Here is a 16,769-nt window from a genome sequence, read left to right on the forward strand (position 1 = left end):
GCTTCGGCCTCGAGTGCTGGGAAGCGGTGTTGCCTGCTTCGAGCAAGCAGCTACCGCGTCCGCGCGCGCGCGCGCCCGCGCCCTCCTTTGAATGTAAATTGTAGGGGGCCGTCTCCCACCACTGCGTGCGTCTCTGGGAACCAGAACCTTGAATCAGGACCGCACAGGGGAATTCGGGACCGTTTTAGTTTTCCTTCAACATTTTTTCCTCAGAGACCATGGAAGAAGCCTCCCTCCCCGAAGCGTCCAGTCTCCCCCACCACGAGCAAAATGACGCTAGGTAACCCAGAGATCTGTGGGATCCGAAGTTGCGCCATTAACGGGGCTTTCCCGTGAGTTCGTGGACAGTAGACTCGAAATTATTTTTTCTGGACACTTGGGTATCAGTATATTCAGCTTAAAACATGTGACTTTGTTGCCAATTCATTCTTACCTGCTTTTGAAGGACTAACATGCTACTATTTGGATGTCCATATTTCTTTTAAATCACAAGTGAAAATATATTTTAAAAATCAGGATACATTAGTTAATTATGTTGGTTACTGATTAGCATTTCTGTTTGATTAGAAAGTTTTGGAAGAAACTTTAAACAGCTTCTTCAGCCTCTAATTTTACAGTAAAAAATAAAGCTCTACTACTCGAACTCGGTCTGGATTAGAACTCCTGCATCATCGTCAATCTTTCCCAACCTGACGCTGTCTCATTTATTTCTCTGAAGACAGAAGCTTTCGTTACAGATAAGAGGCAAGTTGTTAGTGTCTTCTAAAAAATCTAGCCATAAATCGTACCACGCAATCCCGTTTTCATTCAAGAAATACAAGAAATGCTGAGTAAAGATTATTAGTTAACCTGGTTCCACAGCTACATTAGAACGAATCCGGAGACAGTAACTGGAGTGGAAATCACATATTTTCAACTAAAATGCTAGATTTTTCCCACAATCTCTTGAAAAATGGTAAATTGGATTTTTAATCCTTTACCAGGTAGACTTGCAGTAGTTTCACAGAATATTATCCTTAGTGTTATAAGCTTTAAATAAAGGCCCTCCCCTTAGATTGTTTATAAACTAGTCACCCTCTGGAAGAGATCTTTAGTTTTTGAAAGGTGTTTGGAGACAGTTCTTACCCAGTATTACTGGTTCCCAGCTGCTTAGGTGTACCCCCAACATCTACAGATCCCAGCAACCTAAGTTTGTCCTTTGATATTTTTTTCTCAGTCTGGGAGCACAGTGATATGCAACCTGGCTCTAAGGAAGGAAGACTTTCAAGGTAAGTGACCTTCCTTGAACTCTGATTTAGGTAATAAGTGAAGAAAAGAAAGATAGTGGCAATTGATAAAAATGAAGACTATGTGAAAAGTAAAAATAAAGTGTAAGAAAAAGGAGTAATTCTGTGGTGTTATTGAAGGAATTTGGCCAGTTGGCCAAAACAAATATTTCCACTGAAAAATTGTACTAGGTATCTGAATTTCCTGGGTGGGGTATTATCATCAAGTTAAATGGTTTCCTCCTTTGTATGTTATGTGCTTCTAAACTGTATTTTTATAAAGGATTCTCAAGAGGCTATTATATTATTAGGGAGGGACAAGGAATTCTTACAAGCTCTGCTGATTTAAAAAATGAAACAAACAAGAACAAGTTGACAGTTAATTATCACTTTTTTTAAATTTTATTTATTTTTTATTGATTATGCCATTACAGTTGTTCTATTTCCCCCCTTCATTCCCCTTTACCCTACCTCCCCGTCCCCATTACCCCCCCTTTAGTTTATGACCATGTGTCTCAAGTTCTTTAGATTCTATATTTCCCATACTATTCTTGCCCCCCCCATCTATTTTCTATCTACTGTCTATGCTACTTATTTTCTGTACCTTCTCCCCCCCTTCTCCTCCTCCCACTCCCCTGTTGCTAACCCTCCTTGAGATCTTCATTTCTATGTTTCCACTCCTGATCTAGCTGTCCTTTTAGTTTGCTTTTGTTTTAGGTGTGGTTGTTAATAACTGTGAGTTTGCTGTCCTTTCACTGTTCATGTTTTTTTAACTTCTTTTTCTTAGATAAGTCCCTTTAACATTTCATATAATAAGGGCTTGGTGATGATGAACTCCTTGAATTTGATCTTATCTGAGAAGCACTTTATCTGTCCTTCCATTCTAAATGAAAGCTTTGCTAGATAGAGCAATCTTGATTGTAGGTCTTTAGATTTCATGACTTAGAATACCTCTTTCCAGCCCCTTCTTGCCTGTAAGGTCTTTTTTGAGAAATCCGCTGACAGTCTGATGGGCACTCCTCTGTAGGTGACTGTCCCCTTAGCTCTTGCTGCTTCTAGAATTCTGTCCTTCATTTTAATCTTGGCTAATGTAATGATGATGTGCCTTGGTGTGTTTCTTCTTGGGTCCAACTTCTTTGGGACTCTCTGAGCTTCCTGGATTTCCTGGAAGTCTATTTCCTTTGCCAGATTGGGGAAATTCTCCTTTATTATTTGTTCAAATAAGATTTCCACTTGCTCTTTCTTTTCCCCTTCTGGTACTCCTATAATTCGGGTGTTGGAGCATTTAAAGATATCCTGGAGATTCCTAAGACTCTCCTCATTTTTTTGAATTCTTGCTTCTTCACTCTTTTCTGTTTGGCCATTATTTGCTTTCTTCTGGTCCACTCCATTGATTTGAGTCCCAGTTTCCTTTTCATCACTATTGGTTTTCTGTGCAATTCCATTCATTTCAATTAGTTTTGCCTTCATATGTTTGTCTAATTTGTGGCTATAATCAACCAGTTCTGTGAGGATCCTGATCACCAGTGTTTTAAGCTGTGCGTCTGAGAGTTTTGCTATTTCTTCATCGCTTAGATTTATAGGCTCTGGGGCTTTGAGATCTTCTTGAGCCATTTTTGTTCTGTTCGTGCCCTTTTAGTGTGAGGAGTGGAGCCTTGGACTCCCAGGTTGCTGGTTTGTGATGCTGTATGTGGGGGCGTGGTCAGAGCGGGGAAATGGCGACCCCCTCTGCTGTATTGCCCCGCTGGGTGAGGAGCAGAGCCTTAGGTGGTTCCCCAAGGTCGGGCCACTTAGAGTCGCTGGGTTATGACGCTGTATGTGGAGGTGGGGTCAGAGCAGGGAAATGGCGACGCCCTCCGCTGCCGCTTGCCGGGGACCCCAATCACCCACTCCCTCGCTTGTCTATCCGCACACAAATGCACGACCACAGTCAACCCAAAGCCCAGCTCCCTCGCTGTTTCCCCACAGTCGCTCGCTCGGTCGCTTGCTAGGTCTCTCACTAGGTCCAACCCTGCGCCTGGATTCTGCGTGCCTGAGTCCGTCTGACCAAGTTTTCCTGTGCAACCCCACTCCACCAGCTGCTGGTTTTGCCCCTTACCGGTCAGGCTGAAGAATTTGTTGTTAACAGACTTCCGAAAAGTTCAATTTTCTGTGTTCTGGCTGTGTTTTCTGTTGCTAAAATTTAGTTGTCTCTAAACTTGGTTGTGTGAGAAGGCACCACGTCTCCACCTATGCCTCCATTTTGGCGGAAGTCCCCCTAATTATCACTTTTAACAGACTCACTTTAACTGATAATACAACTGTTGTCTTAAATTTTAAAAAATGTATTGATTGATTTTAGAGGCAGTTTAGTCAAATTATAAAACAAGAAAGAATCTTAAAAGACCTATTTGGATCCTGTATCTTTAGACTGCTGTATACTCTGCTCACCCAAAAAGATTATTATATTTTCTATTTTAAAATATCTCTAAGGCTGCAGAATTACAGTCTCCTTTGACAACTAATTTAAGTTTAACCAACCTAAATTGTGTACAGTTGACCAAACTTAGTTCCTTTTAAACAGGAAATGAGACTTGTTCAGAGAGAATGCCTCAGGGGTTACTGGAGACTCACATGTGGGTAGCATACTAAAAACTTTGGGCAGCTGGTTAACTTAATGGTCGGCAAGGCAGGATTAAACAACATTCACCAAAGAATTCTTTGAAATGTTTCACATATATAATTCAGTGAGATGTTTCACACATATAATTTACAATAAAAGTACATAAAACCCTGTAAATAAATTTGTTAAATTATTAGTCTTATAAAATTATGTTTGATCTTATAATTAGGTTTTTACATGATACTCCTTGAAGTCCTAGTCTGTGGTCTACAATAAGAAAGAACCCCAAAACACAAATGATGCTAATGCTTTACTTTTCAAAAATATCCCCCTAGGTTTTACAAGTCATCTGGAGAAGGTTGTTTTAGAATACAGTTTTCTTAGCACAGCTGGGTAAGATTCTGATGCTGGAGGTCAGAAGTCAGGTGGGAGTTGCCCTAGGTGAGTCAAAGCAAATAATCCTCAAAGCACATGTTGAAAAACTATCCAAAATGGAGAATAATCATTTCCCTTTCCCAAGCAACCTTGTATTTTCGAAAATTTAGAGTCAAGTAAACATTTAGGAAAGGAGTCCTAGGTCCCAGGAGGATAGTGAGAGGGTCATCATTTCCAGAATCACCTGGAAAGTATGGGAAGCCTCCTGCCCACAGATATCCCCTGAAAGACCAAATAAATCTGAAATTCTGAAGAATTCATACTCTTTTTAAAAGTATAATGTGTAATGCAAATAATTCTGGATGTTACCTAATAAATCACTTTTTAATGGACTCGCTTTAACAGATAATTCATTTGTTTTCTTAAATTTTAAAAAAGATTTTACTTATTATTTATTTTTAGAGATGGGGGAAGGAAGAGAAACACTAATGTGTGATAGAAACATCAGTTAGTTGCCTCTCATATGCCCCCAACTGGGGGCTTGGCTTACAACCCAGGCCGTGCCCTGATCAGGAATTGAACCGTCAACCCTTTGGTTTCCGGGTCAGCACTCAATCTACTGAGCCACACAAACCAGGGCTGTTTTCTTAAATTTTTAAAGAAATTTTATTTATAGATTTTTTAAAAGATTTTATTCATCCATCTTTAGAGGGGAAGGGAAGGAGAGAGGGAGAGAAACATCAGTGTATGGTTGCCTCTTGTGTGTCCCCCACTGGGAACTGGCCTGCAACCTAGGCATGTGCCCTGACTGGGAATTGAACCGTGATATTCTGGTTTGCAGGCCCACGCTTAATCCACTGAGCTACACCAGCCAGGGCTTAGATTTTAAAGAGAGAGAGTACTGGGGGATAAAGAGAGAGAGAAATATTAATTTGTTGTTCCACTTACACATGCATTTATTGGTTGATTCTTGCTTGTGCCCTGACCAGGGATCAAACCCACAGCCTTAGAGTATTGGGATGATGCTCTAACCAAGTGAACTACTCAGCCAGGGCTAAATTGTTTTCTTAACATGCAGCTGAGATTAACTAAATTTAAAAAATGAGCATATTAAATGGTAATCTAGAAAATTGAGTCACTTTCATCCAGCTGAAAACATCAGAACCAGTGGTCGAGTAGGGGGAAGCTTTGGGCAATTTGAGTGTAGAATCAAAAGTTCTAAGGAGCAAATTTCAAAATGAGGTAGATTGGCACCAAAAACCAGAATATTCTTCACTGTGCCACTGCAAATCATCCTCTGGCTTTGACCTTGATTATGATACTGTTTTTTCTCTTTGCCACAGCATCCTCAGGATGCAAAATAAATTCTGTAACTCCTCCCTCCCTCCCTCCCTCCCTCCCTCCCTCCCTTCCTTCCTTCCTTCCTTCCTTCCTTCCTTCCTTCCTTCCTTCCTTCCTTCCTTCCTTCCTGAGAGCAAGGGAGGGAGAAAGAGTAGAAGAGAAGCATCAAAGTGAGAAACACTAGTTGGTTGGCTCCCATACCCACCTGAATAGGGATTGAACTTACAACCTTTTGGTGTACGGAATGATGCTCCAACCAACTGAGCTACCTGGCCAGAGCAATCCTGCTGCTATTTTAAACAACACTACCATTACCCCTTCTAGTGTTTTATCATTTAGACTTAGGGGCTTTTATGGTCAAAACCAAAAAAAAATTTAAATCAATAAATATGTGTTTTGATACTCTGGAGAACAGTTGTAGGTACCAAAACAGCAAAGTCTATTACCCTGTTTTTGGTTTTGGGCAGTGAGGAGGGGAGATGCCCTAAGGTTAAAGGACATAGAACTTCATGACACTCCTAGTCCCATAAGAATTCTGGGGCAAGTCAGTAGAGAAGAGGTTGCCCTCAGAGGAGTCAGGGTATTTCACAGTTTAATCATTAAAAACATTTTAATTTTTTAAGGATTTTAAAATATTTTTATTTATTTTTAGAGAGAGGGGATGGGAAGGAGAAAGATCAATGTGTGGTTGCCTCTCATGTGTCCCCTACTAGGGACCTGGCCTACAACACAGGCATGTGCCCTGACTGGGAATTGAACCATGATCCTTTGCTTCATATGCCCATGCTCAATCCACTGAGCTACACCAGCCAGGGTGAAAACACTTTAATTTTTACAGAACCACAAAGGCCAGTTTAAAAAAAATAATAAAACCAAGAATTCGATTAAACCATGTCTAATGCAAATAAATCTCAGGGTTAATCAGCATGTCCTTTCAAGAACACTAGGTGGTGCTATAAATTTAGTTTTGAGATTTAAAGTACTACCTCAGGAAATGGTTGTCTTCATTCAACAAATATTTACCGGATGATGAACAAGATATTTTTAAAAATCTCTACCCTCATGGAGCTGCAGTTTAGTGGGGATGGTAAGGTGAAAGAGAACTGATAAAAATAAACATAAGTCTTATTAGAACTACAGTATATTAGAAAGTGATAAGTGCTATAGAAAATAGAGCAGGGAATGGGGTGAAGGGGCAGTTGCAATTTTGACTTTTTAAAAAACCCTCACCCAAGGATACTATTTCACTGCTCTAAGAGAAAGAGAAAGGGAGAGAGACATTGATGTGAGAGAGAAACATCAATCCGCTGTCTCCCACATGCACCTGGACCTGGGATCGAACCCGCAACCCAGGCTTATTCCCTGACCAAGAATCGAAACCACAACCTAGGTACATGCCCTGATGGGAAATCAGACTTCCTACTTTGTGTTATATGGGTTGACACTCCAGCTACCTGAGCCACACTGGCCTGGGCAGCAGTGTGATTTTAAATAGGCTCATCAGGGTAGGTTTCATTGGTGAGAGAGCTGCTCTGGCCATGGTAGCTCAGTGTTTCTCATGTCAGTGTTTCTCTCTTTCCCTTCCTCTTTCTCTAAAAATCTAAAAACAGAGAGAGAGAGGAGACAGCTGAACAAAAACTTGAAGTAAACCATGGGAACATATGGGGAGAAAGCATTCCAGGTAGAGGAACCACCAGGGCAGAGGCCCTAAGCCTTGAGGCAGGAGCAGTCTGGCCTGTTTCAAGAATTGCATAGGGACCAGGGTGCCAGAAGGGTGGAAGAAAAGGCCAAACTGTGTGAAACCTTGAGGTCTATTGTGAGGACTTTGACTTTACTGGTTTGGGATAAACACCTTTAATAGAAGTTGTAATTTGAGCCCTGGCTGGTGTGGCTCTGGATTGAGCACAGGCCTGCAAACCAAAGGGGCACCAATTCAGTTCCCAGTCAGGGCAGATGCCTGGGTTGTGGGCTGGACAGGCAACATCAGTGATGTTTCTCTACCTCATTCTCCCTCTCTTCTCCTCTCTCTAAAACTAAATAAATAAATAAGTAAAGTCTTTTTTTAAAAGTTGTAATTCGAAACAAATGTTGAGGAAGCTGAATTAATTAGTGATATGAGGTATCATAAATTATGGCAAATGAACACTGTTGATAGTAAACTTGGTAGTTTGTGAGCATTTTTTAACATAATCATAATCACACCCAACAAAATTAATATTAATTACTATCTTCTTGATCATAAGTTTCTTGAGGGCAGAAATCATTTCATTTCCTGGGTACCCAGTGTACCCCTGATATATGCTAAGTTCAATAAATGTTTGTTATGATTGAAAAGTTTGTTCTTAAACTGGTAAGACCCATAATATTTATTCCCTAGAAACAATGTTATAAATGCGAATTAGGTTCTCCCATTTAGTCTACAATGGTTAGATTAAATGGCACTGAAGTAAAGGCCTGAGCCCCTCAGAGCCTTTTTTCCCCTTTATTGTGACTGTTGACAGTATTGCACATTTCCCCATTGCCCTCCCCTGTGCCCCCTTCTAAGCTGTTTTATCTTTGAATATTGAATCTGGAGAGGACCTGAGTCTAATTTAGCCTAGCCCCGTGTTGTCTGTTCTCACTGTCAATCTGGGGAGGACATAGGGACAAGGACTAGATTGGGTGGGAGTGTTCATTATAAAGATTTCTCAGAAGGAAATATGGCAGCATGCACCAAAGAATATACTTCCATAGAAAATTTTCCATGGAGACACTGCATGTGTGCTAATATGTATGTGCAAGGTGTTCATTGCCATAATGTGTTATAGTAAAAAAAAATTGGAGACAGCCCAAAGTACTCATTATCAGGGGTGTTGTTCAGTAAATTATGGTTCATTCACTTGAGGTCTAGCACCAAGCAACTGTTGAAGAATGAAGATAGAGCTACATGTACTGACATTGTGTATAGGGTGGGGGTGGGAGGGTCGTGAACCACATGGCAGAACAACACATGTCTGACTCCATGTGGGTAAAAATGTCTGTGTGCATCGACCTATTTATGGGAAGGCCTTTTAACAAGACAGGAAGGAAGGGCACTAAACTGCTAGTAGTGGTAACCAGTGGGTTGGGGAGTAAAAATGTGGTAGAATTAAAGAAGACCATCATATTTTACTCTATTATTATGGTATTGAATGAATATTTTTTAAAATAAAAATGCACTTGTGCTTCAAATGAGTTTATATCAGTTTTTAAAATCTAGGGCCTACTATGTGCAAAGCACTACATTTTACTGAAAACAATTTTAACTGATTTGAAAATGTAAGAATATGAAACTGTGCTCTTGAGATTTAAGAACAAAGGCTGGAAGGTTTTTTAAATACTATAAATAAAGTGAACTTATTCGGTAAACCTTTATTTAATATCTCCTGTGTGACAGGCACTGTGATGGGTGCTAGGAGAGACAGAAGTGTTTCTGAAACAGTCTGAACTCTCTCAAACCTTGAGAACACTGGAGAGAAACCATGTGTCTCAAGTAACAACAATGGAGAGACAGAGTGCCACAGGCGTGAATTGTTCCACATGACTCGGGATTTTTAAATTTTAAACTCAGATTTTTAAAATGAATCCTCCATCTCACTTTGTATTAAATTTTAGTACAGAATGCCATAATGTCTTCTAATTTGTGGATTACCCTGGAGTGATATATAAGTGTTTCATAGAAAATTGGGAGTACTTTACACACTAAAAGCCAGGTGGGAGAGGGAGCTGAGGCAGGGTGAAAAAGGTGAAGGGATTAAGAAGTACAAATTGGTAGTTACAAAATAGTCATGGGGATGTAAAGTACAGCATAGGGAATATAGTCAATAATATTGTAATAACTCTGTATGGTGCTAGGAGGGTATGGAAATATCAAGGGGAACACTTTGTAAAGTATATGATTGTCCAGTATGCTGTACACCAAAACTAAAACAAAATAATACTGAATGTAAACTTACTTGAAAAAAGTTTTTAAAGCAATGGCAACAATAATAATCCCACAGCATTCACATTCCCTGTCCAATTTACATATGTCCTCTTCCTAGTCCCATCCATTCATCTATTCGTTTATTTGCTCATACAACAAATATTTATTGAATATCTGTTTTGGCATTGTTCTAGGAGACACTTGGTGTATTGTAGTAAGAAATAAACTGTTTTATTTTAGAAAACGTGTTTTAACGTTTAAAAATACTGACAGTCTCAAATAGGACAGTGTAAATCCTATGTGAAAGTAAGGTAACAAGTGTCATTAGAGCTTTACTTCTTACATTTCTTTGTTATTAGGCTCACACTGTGAGCATTATGATTATATGGTTGATTTATAAAAATCTCTGCCAAAACATCTAAGACATTGGGTATTTTTCCTGATGTTAATGATTTGGGACTTAATTGTAATACACAATTAGAAAATAAATGATCAAAACCTGGGTGGCCCTGGCTTGTGTGGCTCAGTTGGTTGGAGCATTGTCCTTAAACTGAAAGGTTGCAGGTTTTATTCTCAGTCAGGGCACACACCTAGGTTGCAGCCTTGGTCTCCAGTAGGCAAACCAATGAATGTTTCTCCCTCACATTGATGTTTCTCTTCCTTTCCGTCTCTAAAAATCAATAAGCCTGTCCTTGAGTAAGGATTAAAAAAAACCAACAATCCTGGGTGGATTTACAAGTTTATAATATTTATAAATATAGATGTTTATAATAGACTATCCAATTTATGATTTTGGAATCTTTTTGGTGTCAATTATCAACTTGATTTCTCATATCAAAATAGCTGTTGAAAGATATTAATGATATATCATTTGCAACGTTTCACAACGTTTTTCTTAATTGATCAGTTCACTTGATATACTTGATCTTCAAATCATTAGTGAAGATGTTCCAGTGGCCATTACTTGGTAAAGAGAACAGGACAGGGAATTTGCAAACAGAAAATCCAAATCAAGGCCCTGCCATTTGCTACTTGGTGACTTCTGCAAGTTATGACTGAACTCTTGGTCTCTGTTTTTCCAACTGCCCGGAATGGTGTCTGGCACATATTAAGTGCTCTATAAAAATCTATTGAGTGAATACATGAGAAAACATTTACCTCAGTCTTTAGAGAAATGCTTTCCTACCTTTTCATCAAATGCAGATAAAAACTCAAGATGAATAAAAATATTGGACTGTTCTTGTTGGTAAAGAAGAAACTGAAGACTGGAGTTGGTTCAGCATGTGCTATAACATCTTTTTAACTTGCACCTCTGAGGCACTACTCTGTGGGGGTCTCAGTGAGGTCTCTTCCCACCTTATGTACTGATGATTCAGCTTACCTGTTGCCCTTTTTTGTTCTTTGAACTGATTAATGTATGAAATAATTTACTTATTTATTTACTATTGTTTATTTTCTGTCTTTCCATGTCCACCCTACCCAGTACCACAGTGAGCTTTATGAGGGCAAGGATCCTATTCTGTTTATTCTGGTTTATTCAGGTGTTCAGCCAATTGTGGAAAGAATGGATGGATGAATGAATAAATGTTTCAAAAGAGAGAAAGGAATCTGGGAAGGGCATAAATTATGTCTTCCTGTAGGAAGACTTGTAAGTCTTCCCAGATTACGGTCTCCCCCATTTTTGCACAGAAACCTCCATGAGGTATAAATGTTTACTACTTTATTCATTCTCAGCATGGCTTTACTTGTATATCTGTACACACATCCCGAGTGTGCTTGCTGATGTTTTGTGTGTGAATCTTTTGGTCACTCTAGAGCTTGCATAAGAATTTAGCTTAATATTTATGACATCATACCAGGACAAAATCTGATGAGGTTGAGCTCCATTTTGTAACGGCTATTTCCTGTCTGAGCAGAGACTACTTTTCCCGGAGAAAAGTCTAGTAGCTGTTTAAAAGCATGATAAAGCTCATTACTGAAATTTCTCATCAGGAAGGTACTGGAAGAAATGTTGCAGTAGAATACAAGAACTAAAAGTATCATACCTTTTGCTGAGAGTGGATGCTTCAAAATCTTTCCCATTAGCAGCTGTATTTCTCTTTTAATTTCAAGTTTTCTTAGGATTACAAAATTAAAACATTGTGTTCTTGATTATTTTTACAAACCTATTGTCTTCATGGAAACCCCCCAGTGCCTCAGAGAATTTTTCTTTAAAAAATACAGTCCACTGTATTCTTTGAAATAACTGTGGTAAGAAATTCTCTTTAGGTTGAAGTCATGCTTTTAAATTGCTTGGAGATGGAGAAAGTCATGCTTTTAAATTGCTTGGAGAAGATTCAGTATGAATCTTCATATAAACTTGTATCTCTTTTAAAACAAAAAATGAAAGAAGGGAATTATCTTATTAATTATTTAAAATACTTGGTGCAACTGTTCCTTATGCATTAATCCAAGTACTTGGAACAGTTACACTCAGTGTTAATAACATTGCCAACCTTTTCCAGTATGCTGCACTCCAAATATTATTGTTCTCATTGACAGTGTTTACTATTATATATGCATATGAAAAACAGGCATTTTCATCAGAATTATCGTAATAGCATTAAGAGATTATTACTTTTTCCAATTTCCTTGGCAGAAAATTCACTTAAATTAGATTATTTATTACTTGACTGCTTTCCTATCTTGCTTGTATGTTTAGGTAACTGGAATCCGTGAAAGTATAAACTTCAGAATAAAAAGCATGATTTTATACATTAATGATTTCAAATAAAAGAGAAGTGCTAGTTTGTGCATCACTTCTTTCAAGAAAGTTAAGTCTGCGTTCTGCTTAGCAGAGATAACACTTTTGTCCCTGTAGGTGGCCCCCCTGGTGTAGCCATTAGTTGCTAATTACTTGCAAACAAATAAACAATTAACTCCTAAAGCTGCTGGCTGGGTATTCATTGACATGCTAAAACTTTCTAAGACAGGATTTTTAATTAGTGACGTTCTAAATCCAGCCCCCTTGTCAGCGGATCCCTAAGGTGAACTGCAGGAAGATCCCAGCCCTGTTTGTGTGGGTGCAGAGCCAGCCAAGAGGTGCACAGAGGCCAGAGCTGTTGACCTGTGCAGCCCCCATGAGGATGTCTCCTAGCCTTCAGGAAGGTGCTCAGCTTGGGGAAAGCAAACCCTCTCCCTGCTCCTTTTCAATTGAAAGCATTTTAGGATTGGACCAGAAGAAAGACTGTGTTCCATCCATGAAACCCCACAGGCCCTGGGCAGACACCTGCAGCTCCTCAGGTATGCTCAATTTTTTAAACTCTTTATTTCTTTTGCACTGTTTAATTCAGCCTTTAAATGTATACTACTAGATACTAAAGAGTTAGAAAGAAACTGCAGTTTCATCCAGTTATATTACTGAGCTATCTGAGACTTTAAATGCCTCCAGCTGAGTTCTATGGGAAATAAAAAGAGTATCAGCCTTGAATCCAAGTGGGTATAGCGTGCACTCCCAGGAAATGCCAAGCGCTTGCATTAACTTCAGAAGATCTCTGTTTATTTGACACATCAGATATTGTCTTTTCTTACTGAAATATAAATGGCATTCAGAGGCCAAAATGTTCTCTATCACCAAGGCAGGATCTTCATTTTTTGTTTGCTTTTTGGTTGATGAAAGGTCAGTTCTCTTGTGAAATCCAGAAAAATGCCACTAGGAAAATTAAAGACAAGTTCCTGAAATCCTTACAGAACTTTGTGGAATACAGGATTGGACATCTAAGATGGGGTTTATTTTTCTGTTTTTAGAGAAAGATATTAACTTGTGTCTACCAGTCCCGAGCCTCCCTAATGGGATCTTACTCCCTTGTACCATGGATTACCCAGTGCCAGAAGAAAGAGTTTTGAAATACGAAAATTACTTTACGGCCTCAGAAAGACTGTCTTTGAAAAGAGAGTTGAGTTGGTATAGAGGCAGAAGACCAAGAACTGCTTTTACTCAAAACCAGGTGGGAGTTTTTTTTCAACTAATAATAATATTACGAAGGCTTTAACTAATACCCTGTTGAGCAAAAGCCCATTCACTTGGGATTTCAATTTAGGCCTTATTAATGAAACAATAGGATGTATCATTTTTAACAGTTTCTGGCTAGTGCAAGTCCATTTTTTATGAAATATCATGATTCAACATTTTAAATAACTATTTCCTTATTCTTAGATTGAAGTGTTGGAAAATGTCTTTAGAGTAAACTGCTATCCTGGCATTGATATCAGAGAAGACTTAGCTCAAAAATTGAATCTAGAAGAAGACAGAATACAGGTAATTTTCAAATTTAGTTATTCCTGATGATTGAAATGTTAAGAATTATGAAATAATGTTTCTGAGATCTATTTCATTTCTCCTTAACTTCAGATCTGGTTCCAAAATCGACGTGCAAAACTGAGGAGGTCCCACAGAGAATCACAGTTTCTAATGGCAAAAAAAAATTTCAACACAAATCTCTTGGAATAGATAAAAAACTAAACATGTGAAATTATCTTCCAGTTGCAGAATATGAAGAATCAATGGAAATATCAAGTTTTAAAAGTGTGATGTTTTGTTTTCTGCATTTAATCTGAACATTGTCATTTTTCTGAAAATATAATGTAAATAATTACTATTATACCGTGGTACCTATTATACTTGGGCACTTTTCAATACAAAAGGCCTTTTCTATGTATTTTAATAAACATTTTCAGAAAAAGCCAGCTATTTTTTAAGTGAGCAAATTTAACCTAATAAATTAGCTTGCTAAAATCAGTAAGCTCATGATTAAGTGGCTCCACAAACTGGATTATGTTTACAAACTACTTCAAGTAAAGTAATCTGAAGAATGGCACAGAGGTGTGATTTGTTTCAGTTAGTTTCCTTCAAATGCATTTTGAAACATGATTATGCTTTAATATATTATAGATTATTTATTCATAAATCTTTAGTTCCTCTTGACTTCTGGCATAAAGCAGTGAGAATTTTTCACCATATATCAATACAAATCCTTATAGAATGCCAGTTTAAGCTTTTTTTTAAAGCAAAGTTATTATACCAAAGTAGAAATATAAAACTATCGGTCGTTGTATTCATACCACTGGTACTACATTGTACAAAAGAATTGAGCAATGTAACTGCAAATTTAAAATATTTTTCTAGGTTATTTAATGCTATACTTTAATTTCACTCATTAAAGTGACAATGATCATTTGGCTTATATCTATTTCTAGTGTAATGACTTCCAATTAACTATATATTTTGTTACAAGTAATATTCTGACTGAGAAGACGAGACAACTGAGCTGCCTTGTGTATGTGCCCTAACGTAGTTGCTGGATATAATCAAGGCACTTTCTGGGGAAAAAACTATGTATTTTCTTTGCATTTCCCATTGTACCTATCAATTAAAGACACAAATAGGATTAAGTAGCATCACAAGAAAGGAGTCCTACCACTGGAAATCTGGGTATTTGTTTTCTAGTTAATTAATGGAAGGCCAAAGTGGGTGTTCTTGTCTAAATGTTAGCTTGAGGGCTCTGACTTTGTCTCCTGAAAGCCTATTTCAACTTCGCCCATTTGAATTGAATTCTTCCTTGCTTCCTTTTTTTAAATTTCCTATTCTGTCCTTTGCCCTTCCAAAGCTAACCAGAGTAGGAGATTCTTACTGACTTTTTTCTTTTTGCTTTCCTTTTTTCCTATTGCATGAGAAAGCCTGGAGGGAGTTTGCCTGTTATCTCTGAGGAAAAGTAGCATGACTCAGATTTTGAAGCTTTTTAAAATCATTTACTGAGAGCACGTGTGGTGGCAGAAAGCTGTGTCCCTGAAACCGGTCAGCAACAAGCCGTTTTACTATTGGTGAGATGGAGAGGGGGAGGAGGAAAGAAGGGGCCCAATGGTAGTAAGTGGAAGACGACCAGAGGCATTAAATGTTTTCTAAGGAACACTCTGCTGTCATACTGGGCCACCTTTCCAATATAAAGAGCTGCTTTCATTAATATAAAATTTGAAGCACCAGGAACTTTCATTCCTTTTTATTGGGTTCTCGTTAAATTATATTAAGTCGGAGGACCAGAAGTCACAAGGAGTGGGTTGGAGGGAAAGGTGTCACATGATGTGTAAGCTTTTCAACTAGCCTTTTACTTTAATCCCAAATGCCATATTTACATACTGTGAAAAATTCAAGCAATATAAAAATAGACTGAAATCTTCCTCAAATCTCATCCTTCGCGGATAACCATCATTAAACATTTTATAGATCTTTTGGTGTAAAAGAGCATGTATATATGTGTACACATATATATGTATACATAAATACACAAATACATACGTATTTGTTTTTGCTGTTATTTTTTAAAATATCATACTTGGTATTCTGTGCATCTTTCTGACATCTTGTCATGTCAGACATATAGCTCTGTCTTTCTTGATGTTTGCTTAGTTTGGAAAAAGATTTCAAGTCCTGTATGTAACAAAGTATTCCATAATATTAATAAAATAAATACTTTTGAAATAGTACTTTCCATAAATGGAGATTTTCAAAGAATAATCATTATCTAGAATTTATCTAAAATTAAACCTAATCCTCAAATCTCTGAGGAGTATGAGGATTCTGTATAAAATTATAGACATTAGTAAAAATTAAACAGCATCACATACATTCATCAATGACTAGTAATACACTTAAATTTTTTTTAATTATAAAAACCGATCACATCTATAAAATGTCTGGTGAGGGAAGAAATGTCTAGATAATGTCTAGAATACTATTATCTCAGTTTTTCTCAGTGCAATTTAATATAACTGATTTGCATGGTTCTAAAATTCAATTTTATCTATAATTGAAATGAGTTGTATTTGTTTTGTTATATTCATAAATCCTTTACAATAAAAATGATGCCTTTATAACTGAAACAAATAACAAATCAAAAAATTTAAATACTAGAATTTATAATGTTAAATAACTATAAGTGTAATTACACATCCTTTTATATTTTCAGATTAATAACACTACCATTAAATACTGTGAATTTAGTCTATAATATGTAAGAAGCAAGATAATATACAAAATCAGCTGTGTATTTCCTCTAAAATCATTTCCAAAAACTTAAAAGATAAAGGCTGATCTTGTTAAAAGAAATAATGAGTAACTTTCATGATCAGTTCCGATTGATAGTAATTTGGAAAGGATATGTGTATATTCAGGAGAAAAAGCTGGACTTTAACTTCTAGGAAAAAATCA

General features: G+C 37.6%; 1 protein-coding gene across 5 annotated transcripts; it reads left to right on the top strand.

Annotated features, from left to right (window-relative positions):
• The first annotated feature begins 1 nt into the window (after window position 1).
• Window positions 2-15,764, top strand: HESX1 (HESX homeobox 1). Of its 5 annotated transcripts, none has more exons than XM_037132120.2 (6): window positions 2-744; window positions 1,217-1,268; window positions 12,726-12,808; window positions 13,313-13,512; window positions 13,722-13,823; window positions 13,917-15,764. In XM_037132120.2, exons 2-6 carry the CDS (start codon window positions 1,234-1,236, stop codon window positions 14,013-14,015), a joined length of 519 nt encoding a protein of 172 aa, XP_036988015.1. In that variant the 5' UTR covers window positions 2-744; window positions 1,217-1,233; the 3' UTR covers window positions 14,016-15,764. The 5 variants fall into 5 exon arrangements, with proteins under 5 accessions (XP_036988015.1, XP_036988011.1, XP_036988012.1 ...); XM_037132116.2 differs by lacking the exon at window positions 2-744 and adding an exon at window positions 766-955; XM_037132117.2 differs by lacking the exon at window positions 2-744 and adding an exon at window positions 768-955 and having other exon boundaries at window positions 12,529-12,808.
• Window positions 15,765-16,769: the final 1,005 nt, after the last annotated feature.

The sequence above is a fragment of the Artibeus jamaicensis genome, unplaced genomic scaffold (assembly GCF_021234435.1).
Source record: "Artibeus jamaicensis isolate MK-2021 breed Jamaican fruit bat unplaced genomic scaffold, CSHL_Jam_final contig_519, whole genome shotgun sequence".
Classification (NCBI taxonomy): Eukaryota; Metazoa; Chordata; class Mammalia; order Chiroptera; family Phyllostomidae; genus Artibeus; species Artibeus jamaicensis.